This window comes from Cyprinus carpio, chromosome B15 (genome assembly GCF_018340385.1).
Source record: "Cyprinus carpio isolate SPL01 chromosome B15, ASM1834038v1, whole genome shotgun sequence".
In the NCBI taxonomy this organism is placed as follows: Eukaryota; Metazoa; Chordata; class Actinopteri; order Cypriniformes; family Cyprinidae; genus Cyprinus; species Cyprinus carpio.
This window is the reverse complement of record NC_056611.1, coordinates 12,331,849-12,349,255: the sequence shown is the minus strand read 5'-3', so window position 1 is coordinate 12,349,255 and position 17,407 is coordinate 12,331,849. Positions and strand designations below refer to the sequence as shown.

The 17,407-nt window shown below is 35.4% G+C and overlaps 2 protein-coding genes across 2 annotated transcripts; one reads left to right on the top strand and one right to left on the bottom strand.

The window, feature by feature from the left end:
- The first annotated feature begins 474 nt into the window (after positions 1-474).
- Positions 475-5,404, top strand: rrp8 (ribosomal RNA processing 8). The gene is made up of 8 exons (XM_042739246.1): positions 475-576; positions 759-853; positions 917-1,184; positions 1,270-2,071; positions 2,646-2,775; positions 2,857-2,963; positions 3,054-3,150; positions 5,109-5,404. Exons 1-8 carry the CDS (start codon positions 519-521, stop codon positions 5,220-5,222), a joined length of 1,671 nt encoding a protein of 556 aa, XP_042595180.1. The 5' UTR covers positions 475-518; the 3' UTR covers positions 5,223-5,404.
- A 1,232-nt stretch (positions 5,405-6,636) lies between these two features.
- On the bottom strand, positions 6,637-16,185 carry si:ch211-149e23.4. Its single transcript, XM_042739245.1, has 14 exons — positions 15,913-16,185; positions 13,735-14,061; positions 13,309-13,617; positions 11,822-12,109; positions 11,588-11,735; positions 11,214-11,383; positions 10,821-11,108; positions 9,955-10,266; positions 9,413-9,700; positions 9,169-9,325; positions 7,654-7,814; positions 7,488-7,563; positions 7,110-7,149; positions 6,637-7,029 (listed from the first exon to the last, which is right to left on the bottom strand). The coding sequence occupies exons 1-14, from the start codon at positions 15,977-15,979 to the stop codon at positions 6,904-6,906; spliced, it is 2,757 nt and encodes a 918-aa protein (XP_042595179.1). The 5' UTR covers positions 15,980-16,185; the 3' UTR covers positions 6,637-6,903.
- Positions 16,186-17,407: the final 1,222 nt, after the last annotated feature.

Sequence of the window (17,407 nt, the reverse complement as noted above, 5' to 3'; positions counted from 1 at the left end):
TTTAAATATAATATAATATAAATAATTTTGTTTAAATAATTTAAACAATAAAAAAACAGTCATTACATTCAGTTTGCACACACATAAATATATTATTTCTGTGATAAATACTCCTTTTAAATATATGTTACTTCTTTTTCACCAGGGTCAATAAATAAATAAACCTAGACTATTAAAAATGGTTCAAACAATCATTCATGCCTAAGAATAAAAACACACGATATTAATATCCAGGGGAAATTTTAACTTAGAAGTTTGAACAAAATGACTAGTAGTGTAACTTATATCGTAATCGTTAATATACGAACCGATTAGCGAAAACGAGTCGTACTTTTCATCACTACAATAAACACTGTAGGCATCTAAGTGTTAAAACGGTCATGAATTCCATTTAAAGAACCATTTGTCTTTCACAATGTAATACATATTTGAGCCTAATAAATAAGCTTTATTCAAATAAATATTTGGAGAACCCAGAATCCGAGTAGTTCGGAAAGGAAGTTGTCACGGTAACCCGGATGTACACAAAACCACGTGACGGTTCTTTCTTCGCACGTGTAGGAGAGCGAGAAAAATGTAAGTACGCTGTACATTAATTTGAAACGCGGATACTGTAATATGCTTCTAGGGGATGTAAACACTAATTTCTGTCAGCACTATGATCAGTTTTCTCATCTGACAAGATATGCAAGCACATAATAGTTAGCTTTTCGTATAACTCACTGTGACGATTTACAGTGTTTATCCAAAATTAACAGCGGTTCCAAACATGTTTGCTGAAGAGGAATGGACTGATTCTCCATTACCAGATGGATCTTCTCGCTCTGTTAAGATGTCTCCTGGCTCTGGCAAGGTATTATGATTCCCCCCCCCCCCCCATTAATTGAATTTTTCATCTAGCGTTTTCTCCCAACAGGATAAGGTTGTGGGTAAACGAAGTCTTTTGAGAACCTTGCAAACACTGGGTTCAGTTCCAGACTGGGGAGCTGGGAATGTGTTCGAGGATAGTGAAGAGGAGAAAGACACCTCCACTACAGTCAAGACAGCAAAAAAGAAAAGGTGCAAAAAGCGTAAAAGAGCGTCTAATGCTGAAAATGAAGCGAAGCAGCAGGATAAAGGGGATTCTTCTGAACCACCTGTGAACAAGAAGAAGAAGACCGTAAAGAAGACCATTAAAGAAACAAGTGAGAACATGTTCTAGTCATTTTATGTCTACACTCTTAAACATTATTAACCTTTTTTTTTTTTTACATCAATTTGTGTTTGCAGATTCTAAGGTGTCACAAGAGTCCAGAAAAGATAAGATTGACAAAGGAGTCGGACCTCAATTGGAGAAAAATGAAAGTCAAGCAGACAACAAGCTAAGCAGAAAGCAGTGGAAGAACAAGATGAAAAACAAAAGAAGGTCCAAGAACAAATATCTTCCAAAAACGACAGGTGTTGATCATGCCATTGCAAATGAGGAACCATTAGTTCAAACACAGGATGTCAAAGAATCCAAGAAAGTGGAGAAACATGACAAGGCATCCAAAAAAACGAAGAAAGCTCATAAAAAGAATGGTGTTTCTTCCATCACGGACAATGCTCGAAATTGCAAAGAGTTTAAAACAGATGAAAGGCCTAGCACAGGAACTAGAATAGTAGATGACTCCCTAAGTAACAACACAGTCTCACTTAAAGTGGAAGAGAAAGGGAAACCTTCAAAAATGATGAATAAATCGCAGGCAGAAAAATTGCGTCGCATTTTAAAGTCGCAGCTTCCTGATGACAGCAATAAAGCCTCAGAGGAACTAGAAGAACCCAAAGGTACAACAGTAAGCTTGAAGGGCGATGAAGAGCAAGTGGCTCCTGACCCCTCGACTGCTTTAAGGACAAAGATGGAGAAGCAGTTAGAAGCCGCTAGATTCCGCTACATCAATGAGCAGCTTTACACGTCCACCAGCGGTGAGGCCATACGCATGTTTCAGCAGGACCCAGAGGCCATTGCAATTTACCACAAGGGCTACACGGCACAAGTTCAGCACTGGCCTACAAACCCTGTGGATTCAATCATTTCCTATATTTGTAAAAAGTGAGATGACCTTCCTTTTGCAGTTTCCTTTATGCAATGTTTTGTTGTTGTTGTTTTGTTTTGTTTGTGGGTATGCAAGCACACATTACTTTTAGACACACAAACACACACACCTATATATATAAATAAATATATATATATATATATATAGATAGATAGATAGATAGATAGATATATTGCTTTTAACTTTATGTATTTATTTATTTAAAAAAATATATTACAACATGCTTTTATTTATTTATTTTTATCTTTATTTTAAAAAGACCTGATTAAGAAATTTGGCACAATAATAACAACAACAACAGTAATAATAATAATAAATTATCAATAATAATTCATTAAAGTAATAATAATTTTCCATCCAGTTTTGACATGGCTGTAGTTTCCTGAACTACAATTTAATTTGTTAATTTTTTTTAAAGATATATATATATATATAAAAAAATTAACTGGCTTGTCTTTATTAAATAACAGTGGTCATGCACACAATAATCTTCCATGAATGAATTACAGAAATACAGCATTTTTGGAAGGCACTGAAAGTTAATGATTTTCTATTTCCTTTTTTTTCCAGACCAGCTTCTTTAGTTGTTGCTGACTTCGGCTGTGGAGACTGTAAAATTGCTCGGAGTGTAAAGAATAAAGTACATTCTTTTGATTTGGCTCCGGTTTGTGATCTTGCCACTAAATGTGACATGGCAAAAGTAAGTTATGGTTGTTATAAAGCTATAATTTGTAATGCAGCCGAAAGACTCAAGGCAGCACTGTTTGTGACTTTTACACAGGTGCCGCTTCGTGATTCTACTGTAGATATTGCTGTTTTCTGTCTTTCTTTGATGGGGACAAATCTCGGAGACTTTTTGGCAGAAGCAAACAGAGTCCTGGTGATGGGGTAACTGCCACCTTCTTCTTCTTCTTCTTTTTTTTTTTTTTTTTTTTTTTTTTTTACAGTTGGCATTATTTTAATATTTTTTTTTTGCAGGGGTGTTCTCAAAATTGCTGAAGTGGCCAGCAGATTTGAAAATGAGCGTTCGTTTTTTAGTGCATTGTCAAGTCTGGGCTTCAAGTTAGTCCATAAGGTAATGTGCCATTCATTCCAGTGAACATACACTAACATTCAAATGTTTAGATATATATCACCTCAAAAAGCTGATGATTGTGCAAAACTCACTGAAACATTTTCTGCAGACTTGCTGTTAAAAACTGACAAACATGCAAGTAATAGAGGACTGCTATCATAAATCTATTAATCATTAGAATAATCTCCTCCTTAATTCTCATAAATGATTGTTAGTTGCAGGTCTAATGCTGTACTAGAGATGGAAAGTCAGGACAAGTGTGCAGTGTTGCAGATTAGAATTGTGCTGTTCTGCAAGTATGGAGATCAATAATTGTATATATTAACAGCACAAACAGAAAATGTTCTTCATTCTCAGTTTTTCAGTTAAATGGGTCATAATTTAGTAATCAAAATGTAGTTTAATTTACTATTTAAGGATCAATATCGCCATAGAGTGCATTTCAACACTCACAATACTCCAAGATTTTGGTTTTAATTTCCCATCTGCTTTGTCATGTCATAAATAGTAGACACTCAAGTACTATAGAAACATATTAGCTGAGCTCCCACACATTTTTTTTTTGGATAATTATGGGCCATTATTCGAAGCATAAACCATAAGATATGTCCACCCTGTCGTGGACATCTATATTACTGTTAAATACGTTTCATTGCAAAATTAAGATGTAAATTATATTTTCTGAAAGGTATGATGTCCCTCCTAAACAGGGTTATTTGTTTGCTTTCAAATTATAAATACATAAATAATGTTAACCATGTGTTTTTAAAGAAACTCATACAATTTCGCACATGTATTTTGTCTTATTTGGAGAAACTGTGATATTTGGATGCAGTTTTTGTTTGCATGTTATTGCCCCCACACCTAGCTATTGAACACTGGATTATATAGATATGAATGAATTATTATTTAAAATATTATTGTAAAATATCAAGATGACAGGGTGGACCAGAACATGACGGGGTGGACACATAATGCAGAACACACAAAGCATGACAAAATATGACAATGAAACATTTATTTAACTTCGAAAAAAATAAAATAAAAATAAAATTACAGCCTTAGTCACTTTGATATGTGTTCATTTTAGTTTTTAGCAACATTAACTACAAATGAATGCTGTGTCCACCCTGTCATGTGTATGTCCACTCTATCGAGTCTTAAGTGGCCGACAGGGTGGACATTTTGAGCTTCAATTAGCGTATTAGCTTACAACAAACTGTGGCTAGCTAAATATTTAGTCTGGTTGTTGAAGAGAATTTGGTATATTTAAACTGACATATTTTGAAAATACTGTATTCTAATCACTTCTGGCATATTTTATGCCGACAGGGTGGACATGATAAGCTTTGGTAAAGAAAGTAAGCAAACTCAAGGAAAATTTGTCAGTTGAAAAGTCACCAACTTGCTCACCTCTGTGGTAGAAATCCCTGTCACTGAAGAGACAAATAATCTGTTGTCCTGATGTCACTAAAGTGGTTGGCCTTTTCTTAAAGGGGCGGATGCCCCAATATGACAAGGTGGACAACCATTCAAGGGACATGGACAAACTCTTATTTTTTATTAAAATAAAAATATCATTTTTATTACCAAATGATCAATACATTCAAAACGAGTAATTTCTTATTTAACAAAATATCAATAGGAGAACAGCATTTTATAAATTTTATGATTTGACAATAATCTACTATCATTCAAATTGAATGAGCAGTGCATGGGACATTCTTACACAAAACTAAAACAAATCTAGAAAATATATCTAAAGAGCCAAGTTATGCTTTTTTTATGATTATAAAAACTTAGCCTAATATAACACACCCTTTCATAGTCATTTTCATGTTATCATGGCAAATGAGTTATTTATGTACAGGACGCCAAAAGGCAACCTACAATGATATTGACCCTTAAAGAAAAGAGCTGTTTACAAGCTATTTATGTTCATCTGTTTTTTTTTCTAGGACACTAAAAACAGCCACTTCTACTCCTTTGAATTCATAAAGACAGGAAAAGCACCTGTGAACGTGAAGAAAGTCAGTCTTCAACTTAAACCTTGTCTGTATAAGAAACGATAAATGTACATAAAGTAATTTTTTTGCTTCTTTATGTATGGACTGTGTATGAAAGGTTTATGAGCAATAATTCAGTTTAACTCAAGGGTCAAATCTCTTCTTAACATTGTATGTTTTGTAAATCCATGTAACAGGAAAGTGCATTTTATAATGTGATATACAAAGAATTTTGTCCTTTGTGAAAACTGTATTTGTCATATATCATCTTATGATTGGAATAATATTTTTTTTTAACCTGATAAACAAACATAATCAAATAAACTAAACAAGTAAATTATTTTATTTTAACAATACAAACATCAAAAAAACAAAATACACCCTGGAGATGCCTAGGTATCTTACAGCAACACAAATATAGACCAGTCGTCATTCAAACAAAGACTGTGAAGGGAGTAAAATCTCATAACCAAAATATCAGACTGGACTCTCACTCTACAGGCACAGATGTGGATTCTCCCACTGTATACTGCAGGGTCACCAGAGGGCGCTACAAATTCAGTCAGTTTGTGAGCTACAAGTACAAATGGAACGAAAACAAGATCGAAGACACCAATCTGACTTAAATTACATTTATGTGTAAATCAGAACAAAGCAACAATCTTAAAAAGTAGTAAAACAATAAAAATGTGCTCATTATATTTATAAAACAATGCTACTTATTGAAGTAAATCATAATGCTAAAAGTAATACCAAGCTACTCCGATATTTTCCTTACAGGTTGTATTTGTAGTTGAGGAAAAAGAACAACTACATATTAAAAATACCAACTGCATTGTGTATATACAGTTGAGTCCAAAACCCTGAGACAACTAATGAAACATTTATATTAAATGAATAGTTCATACCAAAATAAACATTTGCATCATTCTTAGGCCATTCAAGATGTATATGAGTTGTTTCTTCATTGGGATGGATTTGGAGAAGTTTTGGAGAAGCCTGATTAATGTGTTTATTAAAAACACACAGATTTTCAATTGACAAGATTTTAATTGATAGACGGGAGTCATATTGGATTACTTGTGAATTATTGGGATGTTTTTATCAGCTGTTTGGACTCTCATTCCGATGGCACCCATTCACTGCAGAGGATCCATTGGTGAGTAACTAATGCAATGCTAAATTTCTCCAAATCAGGGAAGTCGTGGCCTAATGGTCAGAGAATCGGACTTGCAGTCCAAGGTTTGTGAGTTCGAGTCTCGGGCCGGTAGGAATTGTAGGTGGGGGGAGTGAATGTACAGCGCTCTCTCCACCTTCAATACCATGACTGAGGTGCCCCTGAGCAAGGCACCGAACCCCCAACTGCTCCCCGGGCGCCGCAGCATAAATGGCTGCCCACTGCTCCGGGTGTGTGTGTTCACTGCTGTGTGTGTGCACTTTGGATGGGTTAAAAGCAGAGCACGAATTCCGAGTATGGGTTACCATACTTGGCTGTATGTCACATCACTTTCATCTGTTCTGATAAAGAAACAAACTTATCTTAATCTTGGATGGCCTGGGTACAGAAAACTTTAAGTAAATTTCCATTTTCTTTTTCCATTACATATCATCAGCAAAACAGTCTGATTAAAAATGAATGAATTTCTTAGGCATGTTCCCTTTTTTAAAGCATGCACTCAAGCTGCCACAAACTCCACAAGTATGTGCAAAAACTGATATATTACAGTCGTAAAACCCAACAGGTGTGTCACACTGTGCTTTTAGCATCAAAAACAATGGAATAGTCTCCAGCCATGCTTGGAATCACCGTCTTCTCTGCGCAGCGAGGATCCTGCATTAGAGCTGCTAGAGACTCACGCTCTGTCCTGTTTTTCTTTTGGGGAAAAAAAATTAAATGAGCCATTGCTATTTCCTGGACAAAATGTTGAAATGATTATATAACACTTTGTTTACCTTTTGGCCATTTTCTGATGAGTGACTTCTCCCACTTTTACTAGAAAGAAATAACAATAGGAAATTTACGTGTCAAGGTTTTTTTTTTCTTTTTTAAATCAAAGCCTCAGATACGTATGCAATTTAAATTGACACCATTCTCCGCTGCTGAGACATGAACATGAATCTGTTTATGTCGCGTGAAAGTACAGATGTGGTAGATGCGGTGTTGTTCTATGCCAGCCACCATGTATCCTGTTTATGAACACGATGCATGTCATTGGTCTAGGTAAGCTACCTTGCTTCCTGTTTGCCTCCACTGATCTCACCTGTATGGTAATATCCAAAAAGAAAACAGTAGAATTTAACCTAAGTTTGTTAGAAAGCGAGTCTACTCACCAGAGGACAACCAAAATGATAATCAAGATGAGGGTGATTGCAGCAGCTGACGAGAAGCAAATAATGATGAATATCACTGTGGAAAACAAACTTTCATTACAAATCAATTCACCACACTTCTAAATATCAGTATTGATAATCTAGGCCTGATATGTGGAAAACTCACTGTGTTGAGTCTCATCACTAGTTACATCCACCCGAATGAAAACATTAGCCGTGTGGTGGTGGTACGAGACATGGCATATGTACAATCCTGCATCCAGTTCAGACACCGGCACTGTAAAAACTAATGCCATGTCCTCTGTGTCAGCTGCTGACCCGTCCTCCCTGAGATGAGAAAAATTCAGAGGTGTGTCTTAAATAACAACTTGTCAGTCTCCTTTTCTCTAGAAACTGCTAGATGGAAGATTTAGAAGAGTTTTGATCAATATGTCTGAAATAAGCACAAAAAAAACTACATTACAATGGATGTCTGAAAAGTTAAAGGGATAGTTCACACGAAAATAAAACTGTCCTAATTTACTCATGATTTTCTTTCTTTCTTTCTTTCTTTCTTTCTTTCTTGGAACACATTATCAATACAATGAAACTGAATGTTGGCACATTCTCTCAAGCTTTGAGTCTGAGCACAAAAAGTGACATTTTTTCAAAAAAGTGTGTTTTCATCTTTATTTTATTTATTTACATTTTGGTTGTGGTTTTGTCATTTTTATTAGTGTTTAAATATTTATATTTAGCTTTATTTTTATTTTTAGTATTAATATTTACTAGTTTTAGTAATTTTAGTATTTCAAAAATGACTCAAAAATATTTAATTTTATTTATTTCATTAGCTGCAGTTAGCATTTCTAATTTTCAAGTTTAAATGTTTTTATCTAATATATTTTATTTTCATTATTATATTTTTATTTTAGCTTTATTTCAATTACCATAAATTATTTTTTATGTTTAATTTGAGCTTAATTTTAATTAACTACACTATTGGAGCTTGACAGCATCTGCCACCATTCACTTTCAATGTATGGAAAAGAGCAGCACGAACATTCTTCTGAATATATCCTTTTGTGTTCCACGGAAGAAACTAAATCATAAAGGTTTGAAACAAGATGAGGATGAGTAAATGATATATAGAATATTCATTTAGGGTATGTGTTCTTATAGAATGACAGATTTAAGGGATCTACTGTACTATTTCTGGACTAAGCCGCATAATTATAGCTATTAAAGTTTTTATATTATTTTAAATATTTTTATATTTTCTGTTTTCACTTTTAGTAGTTTTGTTGTGCTTTTGCCTTTTTTATTAGTATTTAATCTGTATATATATATATATATATATATATATATATATATATATATATATATATATATACACACAAGTTTTGTAATAAGTTTTAGCTAATTTAGCTTTAGTTGTTTTAGTACTTCAAGTTAAACTGAACAAAAATGAGAAATGTTCCTGCATTTATTGTCAAGCAAAAATAATCCTTTAGAACTTTCCAGCCTGATGTAGTAAAAAATTCATGTGAAAACTTTAGCTAGCCCTTGTCTTTTATCCCTTTGGGTGTCTGAAATGAAAGAAAATCAGTGTGCTGCATTTAGGTTTTGATAGTGATGCAGAACTGTTTAACAGGCCTTGATACAGTCATGACGTTTTTCTGTAACTTTAAATTCAACATACCTGTAACATGTTGTCTTGTACGATGGAACATTGCCGTGGGCTCTGAGAAGTATCTTCTGATTCGAGAGGTTTTCTTGCAGTGCTAAACGATGCTCATTCTGGCCATGACTTCTACGATCAAGTGTGGTTTTGTTTAAAACCTCAATAGATGAGATAGCTAAATAAAAGTAAAAGCAGATTGCATTTACTGAATGAATAACTAGAAATCATGCCAGTCAGTATTTTAGGGTTGAAAAAAGCTTACAGTATTTTGGAACATGTATTGTCCGTCTTTCATCCCTGCCGAGCTTGTTCTGGATCAGACATATCAAATCTTTCCCCTCATACTGACTGAGTTGAAATTCATGAGTTAAATTGACTTCTACTTTGATTCCATCATATCTGGATTCAGTAGTCACCAGTATTACAGTGTCTTCATCGGGAAAGACCCAGGAGATGTTGGGTTTCACCCCATCGCCGCTGTACTCACACACAGCATGCCAAATAAGAGTGTAACTCTCTTCACCCAGAAACGCACGGCTTACAGACGGCCCTAAAAGCAAAGAGATTTTCATTACTTGATGTGTCGATTTTGTAGTGGTCATTTTAGGGTTAAACTTAACTTATATTGAATGCAGATTATTTCTTTAAATTCAAGAAGCAAAGCAGTTTCACAGTGATAATTAGGTCATTTAAAACGTATGAATGGACTGACATTTAGCTTCCTAACGCAATCACATTCATTAATTTCTAAGTCTGGCTCAAGCGTCAAACTACTTTTGGAGTTAATGTTATAGTAAAACTTACCTAAGGATGGGAGGACGATGCTCTTGTTCTCTGGTTTCTCTAACCCTTGATGCTCAACCACACAGGTCACAGTGCATCCGGCATGTGAGTAAATAGGAATATGTGCCACGCTCTGAGCGACAACCATATGACTCTGCTGAAGCTCAGGTTGAGTCATTACAAGTTCACTAGAGTTATTATTAATGCCATGGCACTCTACAGCCCAGGTGATGGCCGCTGCTGGGGTCTGGCTCTGCACTGAACACACCAGCGATGCGTAAGCAATGCCACTGTCCCATTCAACACTAGACTGCAGGGTAATATTCGGTGGTGCTACAACCAAAAAACATAAACTACATGTCAGAATGTTTGATAGATAGCTCTGTTTTAAAACCTAGTGAGCTGCCTATGTCAACAGGATCCATCCATCCATCCATCCATCCATCTGTCCGCTGTTCTATTACTATCATTGCACTATCCATCAATGCATGCATGCATCCATCCATTGTTCTAGTATCATCATTATACTATCCATGCATGCATGCATGCCTTCATCCATCCGTCCATCCATCCATTTTTCTATCATTATCATTGTACTGTCCATCAATGCATGCATGCATCCATCCATCCAACCATCCATCCATCCATGCATCCATCCATTGTTCTAGTATCATCATTGTACTATCCATCCATCCATTCATCCATTGTTTCATCATCATCATTGTACTATCCATCCATCCATGCATGTATCCATCCATTCATCCATTGTTCTATTATCATCATTAATCTATTCATCCATGCATCCATCCATCCATCCATCCATTGTTTTATCATCACCATTGCACTATCCATCCATCCATCCATTCATCTATCCAACAATGTCTTACCACACACAGGAAGAGCAATCTGCCGCCTCTCTTCTTCCGTGAAGTCAGGATGGTCGACTACACACTCAATTACATATCTGCGGGTCATGCAGCTAGGCACAGTCAACACACTTCTGACAGAATTAGATCCATTATAGTGTGTTTCTTCAGACTGAATTGTACTATTAATCTCTTTTGAAAGAACCCAGGACACATTTGCAGCAGGTACAGCATTGGAGGCCAAACACTCAATGTGAATGTAGTCTGAATTCTCTACATAATTCACGCTGATATTTGGGGGAAATGTCACTGAAAGTGAAATTAAATCAAGTTTATACTTTAGTTGACTATCTTTAGTTGTAGAGTGTAGAATATCAGTACAGTGTGATGATATTGTGAAAGCAAATATAGTACCTGGCAGTAGGACTTTTGGATTTACTTTAATTGTAAACTGCAGGGAAACTTGATGTCTACGGTAAGAGGCCTGGCAGAGATATTGTCCAGCAAGGTGCAGCTCAACAGGTCCTCTGACTAAGAGTTTGTTGCCAACCAAATCCACATCCTCAGGTAGTGGTTGGCCTTCCTTGATCAAGTGATACAAAAGTGCAAAGCAAGCTTTTTACAACTTGTTTCAGTGTGCTTATTCTATAGTCAACACACCATAATACAATATTTGAATTTTTAATTGAGGGTGAAATTGACAGTTTCATGTTGTATCAGTGCTCATTTAAAATGTTCATTTTATGCTTATATTCAAGGCCTTCAGGGATGATATTATAACATCTTACCTGGAACATTTCACTTTATAACTTGGTACATTGCCTAAAACATCCATCCTGATTGTAATGTCCATGCCACCCTCCACAAGTGACAATGAAGTCTGATTCTCACTGTTAATGGCATAATCAACGTTCTTCAGCTGAAGTGAGGAAAGATCTAGATGGAAAAAAGTTTTACAAATTAGATGCTTTAAATATTCTACATATGTGCATCTATTCAGTTTAAATAATGCTGGTACTCACAGTAAATTGGCAAAGTGATTGTCCTTGTGTTTATGAATGGGAGAAACGCATAGCTAAATACACAAGAGATATTTTCTCCTTCATAAGGATCTGATGGGAACTGATATGAACTGATAACTGAATCTGGTTTGGAGACATTTCTCTGTAAAGGTGGTGTGTTTTTGAATTCAGGCAGTATCCATGTGATATTTGGATGTGGCCTCCCTCCTGTTGCTGTACAGATGACCTCTTGAAAGTCTTCTCCTCCTTTTTGGACCAGGACGGTCTTCATGCTTATAACAGGAGAAACTGTTAAAAAGAAGAAAAGTGCCAATAAGAACAAGGGAAGTTCATGACAAAGAGACCGTTCTTTTTAGAAAACTGAGAAGAGTATCTGTGAGTTTAATCTTAAGGTTAAACAAGCATACATTTGAGTTTAGAGAAGTTTAAACAGCTGTTCTGTCTGTTTACCAAGCTGTTGGAAATGCTAACTATAGCTCCAAGCAAGGTATTTCTCAGTGAATGAAAGATGTTTGGTTTAGATGTCATGATTCAAGAAAAGATAAAAAGTGAATTCACTTAACAGTTGTGCCGACTGCAGTATTCTGAGTGCAAAAACACTTGCAAAATGGTTTAGCATTTAACACTTGAGGATTTCAATTAAGCTGTTGTTGTTCATTTCAGCGCCAACACTACTGCCATAAGCAAACACTTTATATGACAATAAGGCCTTTACTGATTGTCTTATAAACAACAGTTACAAGTAAAATGTCAATCTCGCTCTATTACTGTACAATCATGGGTTAAGTAGCTGAACAAATGATGGATAACAGATTTATAACTGTTATAACTTTAACAGACTTAAGCATTTAAAAAGCCTGGATAGCAGTACAGAGATGTTGTATGGTTCCCAAAATTATGCTAGATTGTTGTAGACTGCTGCATCTTATATAACATAAGCTCCTAACAGGTTTGCAAGATCAAGAACTGCACTGTGCAAATTATGTTCAGAACTACATTTTTGAACTGGTATTGTTCTCAATTTGCAAAACTGTTTTTGTGAATCAGGCCTGAAAACAAGCAAATAAACTGCTAACTGTGAGAACAATCTTGCTGAGTTCACCAGTTTTCATAAGTTTTCTTTATCAGCCATTTTTTTATAGATTTTTTTTTCTGTAATAATTAGTAAAAAATAAAGAACTACTGATGTTTACTCTTTGCAATTTTGCTGTTTTTGTATTATAAAAGGAACACATCTATACTGTATCTACACATTATGCTACGTTTGTGGTCAGGCAGCCGCTACAAATGTGATGGTACCACAGGAAACACTTGCAACCTTAGTGCAAAGAGCAGGCAGTAGGAGAATACCAAATTGATTTCTCAGTTCTTTCTTTTAGGTTTCATCCTGAACAATCGTAGCTATTGCAAAACAACAGAAACATACTGTAGCTTATGTGTCTTGCACTCCCTGGCTTTTCCTAAAAACGCTACAGAACAGAACTTACCAAATGTGTCCACCTCTATCTTGGCTCTTTTGGGTTCAGTAAAAGCTGGATGCTCAACCACACAGGTAACAGTGCTCTCATTATTCATAATTAGGGGGAAGCGAAGTACACTGATCGAACTGGTTGTGCCATTGGGATGAACCGGATTAATCATGTTCACAGAGAAGATGTCATCTCTTGGAAGGGCACCAGAGATCTCCCATCTAATCACAGCCTCAGGCTTGGCACTGGAGGCAGAGCAAGTGACAGCATGGTAGAGAGTCCCATTCACAACTTCCTTTTTCATAGTTATGTCAACATCAGGCCGAGCTTAGAGACAAAACAGAGGTATTGATGAATTTGTCATCATTTATTCATTCTTCATTTCATTTGAAACCCATATGAGTTCCTTTTTTTCTGGGGGGAAATACATTTTTGCATACTCACCAATAACAGTAAGAAACATGGTTTCCTTGGTTTCATCCTCATCAGAGTCAAAGACACATGTGTATTCTCCCTCTTGATCAAAACTTGTCACGTTCACCTTTACAGTAAGGTTTGTAATTGATGCTGGGATGTCAAAGTTTTCTCTTTTGAAAGAGTTCTCATTGGATTTGTAGCCTGCCATTTTCTTTGCCTTGTTTGAAGAATCGATACGGTTCCAGGAGGAGAACGTTATGCTACTTTGTCCAGTGTACAGACAACGCAAGTAGACCTCTTCCCCCAAAATCCCTGTCACTGTTTGTTGAAGAACCAAGTCTCTGGTTTCTGAATCTATAATAAAGAGAGAGGGACGAATATTACTCAAAGATTTAATGACATAGTTCATTACAGTAATCATTAGAGCAACAACTAATTTTATTTGTTGTTTACGTCAATTGTGTCCCCTTCTAACCCCACATATATAAATCACAGTCAGGGGAAGTGTCAGCACTTGGCATTCTTAATAAACTCTGGCAGATTTCTTCATTTGTGGCAGGGCGGCCAACAAAAGCATTTCTTGACGTCCATTTAAAATCCCATAAACATTTTGTGAAATTAATCCTGAAGGGCACATATTATGTAACCCAAAGTACATTAAAGAAACCATTTTCTTAAAAGGAGAGTTTAAATAGAAATTCTGTCATTATTTACTCGCCCTCTTGTGGTTCCAAACCTGAAAGACCTTTTTTCCTTGTGGAAGGTAAAAAAGAGATTTTGAAGAATGTCCTGGCTGCTCTTTTCAATGTAATTTAAGTTAATGGGGACTGGGCCTGTCAAGTTCCAAAATAACAAAAATCACCATAATAATAATTAAAAAGTCATACAACTTTTATGGCTGACTACTTTATGATGCTTCTGCATCCTTTTTGCATGCAGTCCCCTTTCATTCTGATGTAAAAGAGAGGCCAGCACAGTATTCAAAAAATCTCCATTTGTGTTCCAAGGAAGAAAGAAAGTCAAGATTTAAAAGGACATGAGGGTTAATAAATGATGACAGAATTTTAATTATCTTAAAAATGTATTACTTAGGCAATATTGCTTGCAATGTTTAAAGAATATTCATTTGGTCCTAATAGCAAAAGTGCCATCACATGCAGCTTGCATAGAATCTGGGATGGAAATTTAGCTGCTTTGCACAAAAGGAAGCAGATGTTTTTGGTTTTTCAGTCATGTGACAAGACTTTTCAGCACAGCTCTTTTACACACATGTTGCGTGCTGCTTTAAACCACATACATACCACAGTACGTCATTTAACTGATTACATGCAAACACAGTTCTGTGTTTAAAATCACAGCTGTTGAATGCGTCATTACTACCCTGATTTGATGATGTTACAAGTCTTAAAATAATGGCTTGAGCATGAAAAAAATTAAAAATGAATAAAAAGCCAGCAGAAAACACATTTGCAATAAGCATATTTTATTTTTTTGCCATCTGAAAAAAGCATCTTGCATTCTGTTGCTACTGTGTGTGTACTAAACAATTTAAACCACAAAAGAAAATAATTTTATGTTTTCTAGGAATCTAATTACATCAGTACTACCAAGTTAATACAAGCCAGAATTGATTTTTCCCATGCCCCAGCATTTATTGGTTTCAGAATGAAAGGTTAAATGGTTAAATGTTTTTCTCAAATAAGGATGTCTGGCAAAGGACAGTGGAAATGCCTAAAGCAGAATTTGTGAAAGAATCTTTGTTCATTGCATGCAGCTCTTCTCAATGAGCAACAGATTCAACAGATTTTTATCATTATTATTATCATCATCATCACATTACTTAAAAAGCTCAAAAAAGCTCAAAATATCAATAGCAATAATTCAAACAAAAGGCTAATATATATATATACATATATTGCACAACTGCAAAGCCTGCCAGAAATGCTCATTCCCTCCCTTTTCTCTGGAAATGTCTTCTCAGTGTGAGCAAACTCACAGGCTGAAATGAAATGCACTGATTGTGTTCACATTTTTTTTTTTTTTTTATCAGATGCTATTGATTTACATTATTCCTTGTAAAATCTGTCTTTTTTGTATCTAGCCTACCAGAAAATATGCAAGCTTTTCAAAAGGACCAGAAAACACAACAGCATCATCTGATCAAATTAAGCAAAAAGAATTAAACCTGAGACAATATAAACCTACCTTGCATGTCCCTGCTGTGAGCAAAATTCAGAACCATTGCTAAAATAAAAAATGTTTGAAGGCCCATGTTGAAGTCATTAAAGAAGGCAACTGGAGCAAAAAACACTTGGATGTGTGTTCCAGGGTGTGTGTGTGGTTGAATCTGTTAGATTGTGGGGCAGAAGAGGTCATAGTCAGCTGCCAAAGAAGTGTGTGCATGTGTGTGCGCGCTTCTCACCCCAAACCCCAAAATAGTCAAGCTTTGAATAACCCACAAACTGCTTGTCTACACTATACATTTTTATATAATTACATCAAAAATAAATCTCTCGTCCATTTATTATAGTCATAGATATGATATAACAGCTTTTTCCAGCATGTTTTGGTATGAAAACCTGTAATGATCTTATGATAACGAGATTATAATAAGATAAGTTGTTTGTGTTTTTTTTTTTTTTTTTTTTTTTTTTTAAAGATAAAACCACAAATTGAGAAAGATATGCCACAAAAGTTTCCATTTAAATGTTGTTGACATTTTACTACCAACCATTGAGACCAAAGTCATAGGATTAGAGAAACTAGATCGGTCCTAAGATTGATCCTATTAAAATAATTGTGTTTTAAATATGAATCATCAAAATTACATTACATTACTAGATTAACAGATTACATATAACAGAGAAAAAGAAATCATTCTCATTGTGTAGAAGCTGTCAAAACAGCTTTTAGTCCGTCACTTAAAGTATAACCTCTATTTGCTACAACTGTCAATTTGTCAGTTATCATTCTTAGTCATACATCCTCTTTCAGTCCTGTTTGACAAGTAAGTTGTAGAGAATGGAGGTCCCCGCTTTGGAAACTACACTAAAACTGTTGACTCACTGGGTTACGGGGTACTGAGGTTTCAACTGCATTTTTTACTCATTCACTGAACAATGAAAAAGCAGTTTCAGTGCAAGGCAGACACTTCACTTGAGGTTTCTCAGTTTCCTATTTCAAATAGTAGGTGTCTGGATCGTTTGCCATCTGTTCTGTTAAGATGTAGGAGTAACTATAACTTGCTATGAGTATTACTGTGTGCAAAAACAGTCTCAGATGGGCACAGAAAAACTGACATGTCAATCGTAGACACATACACATATTCTCACACGTTTACACCACAGAATGACGGTTATCAAAGTAAACAGGAAGACTATGAGCCAGACACCAACCTCAGTGCAGGGTTCCTGTTAGTCACTGTTAAAATCTCCTTTAAAGGCAATCAGTGGAGCTTGTGCAAAACCCGCTGTATTCATCAAATATTCACTTTCTGCTGTTTCCATATCAGTTTCTGATTACTAAAAAATGAATGTTTGAAATGTCATTAGATTGGTCTTGATACTGTATCATTGTCACACCTTATATTTTGGAAGGACTGTAATGCAATTGAATACTGTAGCTATCACTTCTAAAAATCAAAGGCAATTACATTTACAATGATTACTTTTGGGGATAAAGTGTTTATTGATACAGAGTC

Coding starts and splice junctions, on each gene's coding strand:
- rrp8 (XM_042739246.1), top strand. CDS start 519: ATGTACACAAAACCACGTGACGGTTCTTTCTTCGCACGTGTAGGAGAG. Junction 577..758: donor TGTAGGAGAGCGAGAAAAAT/GTAAGTACGCTG, acceptor CAAAATTAACAG/CGGTTCCAAACATGTTTGCT. Junction 2,072..2,645: donor ATTTCCTATATTTGTAAAAA/GTGAGATGACCT, acceptor TTTTTTTTCCAG/ACCAGCTTCTTTAGTTGTTG.
- si:ch211-149e23.4 (XM_042739245.1), bottom strand. CDS start 15,979: ATGGGCCTTCAAACATTTTTTATTTTAGCAATGGTTCTGAATTTTGCT. Junction 14,062..15,912: donor TCACAGCAGGGACATGCAAG/GTAGGTTTATAT, acceptor TCTTTATTATAG/ATTCAGAAACCAGAGACTTG. Junction 7,564..7,653: donor TAGTGATGAGACTCAACACA/GTGAGTTTTCCA, acceptor TGTTTTCCACAG/TGATATTCATCATTATTTGC.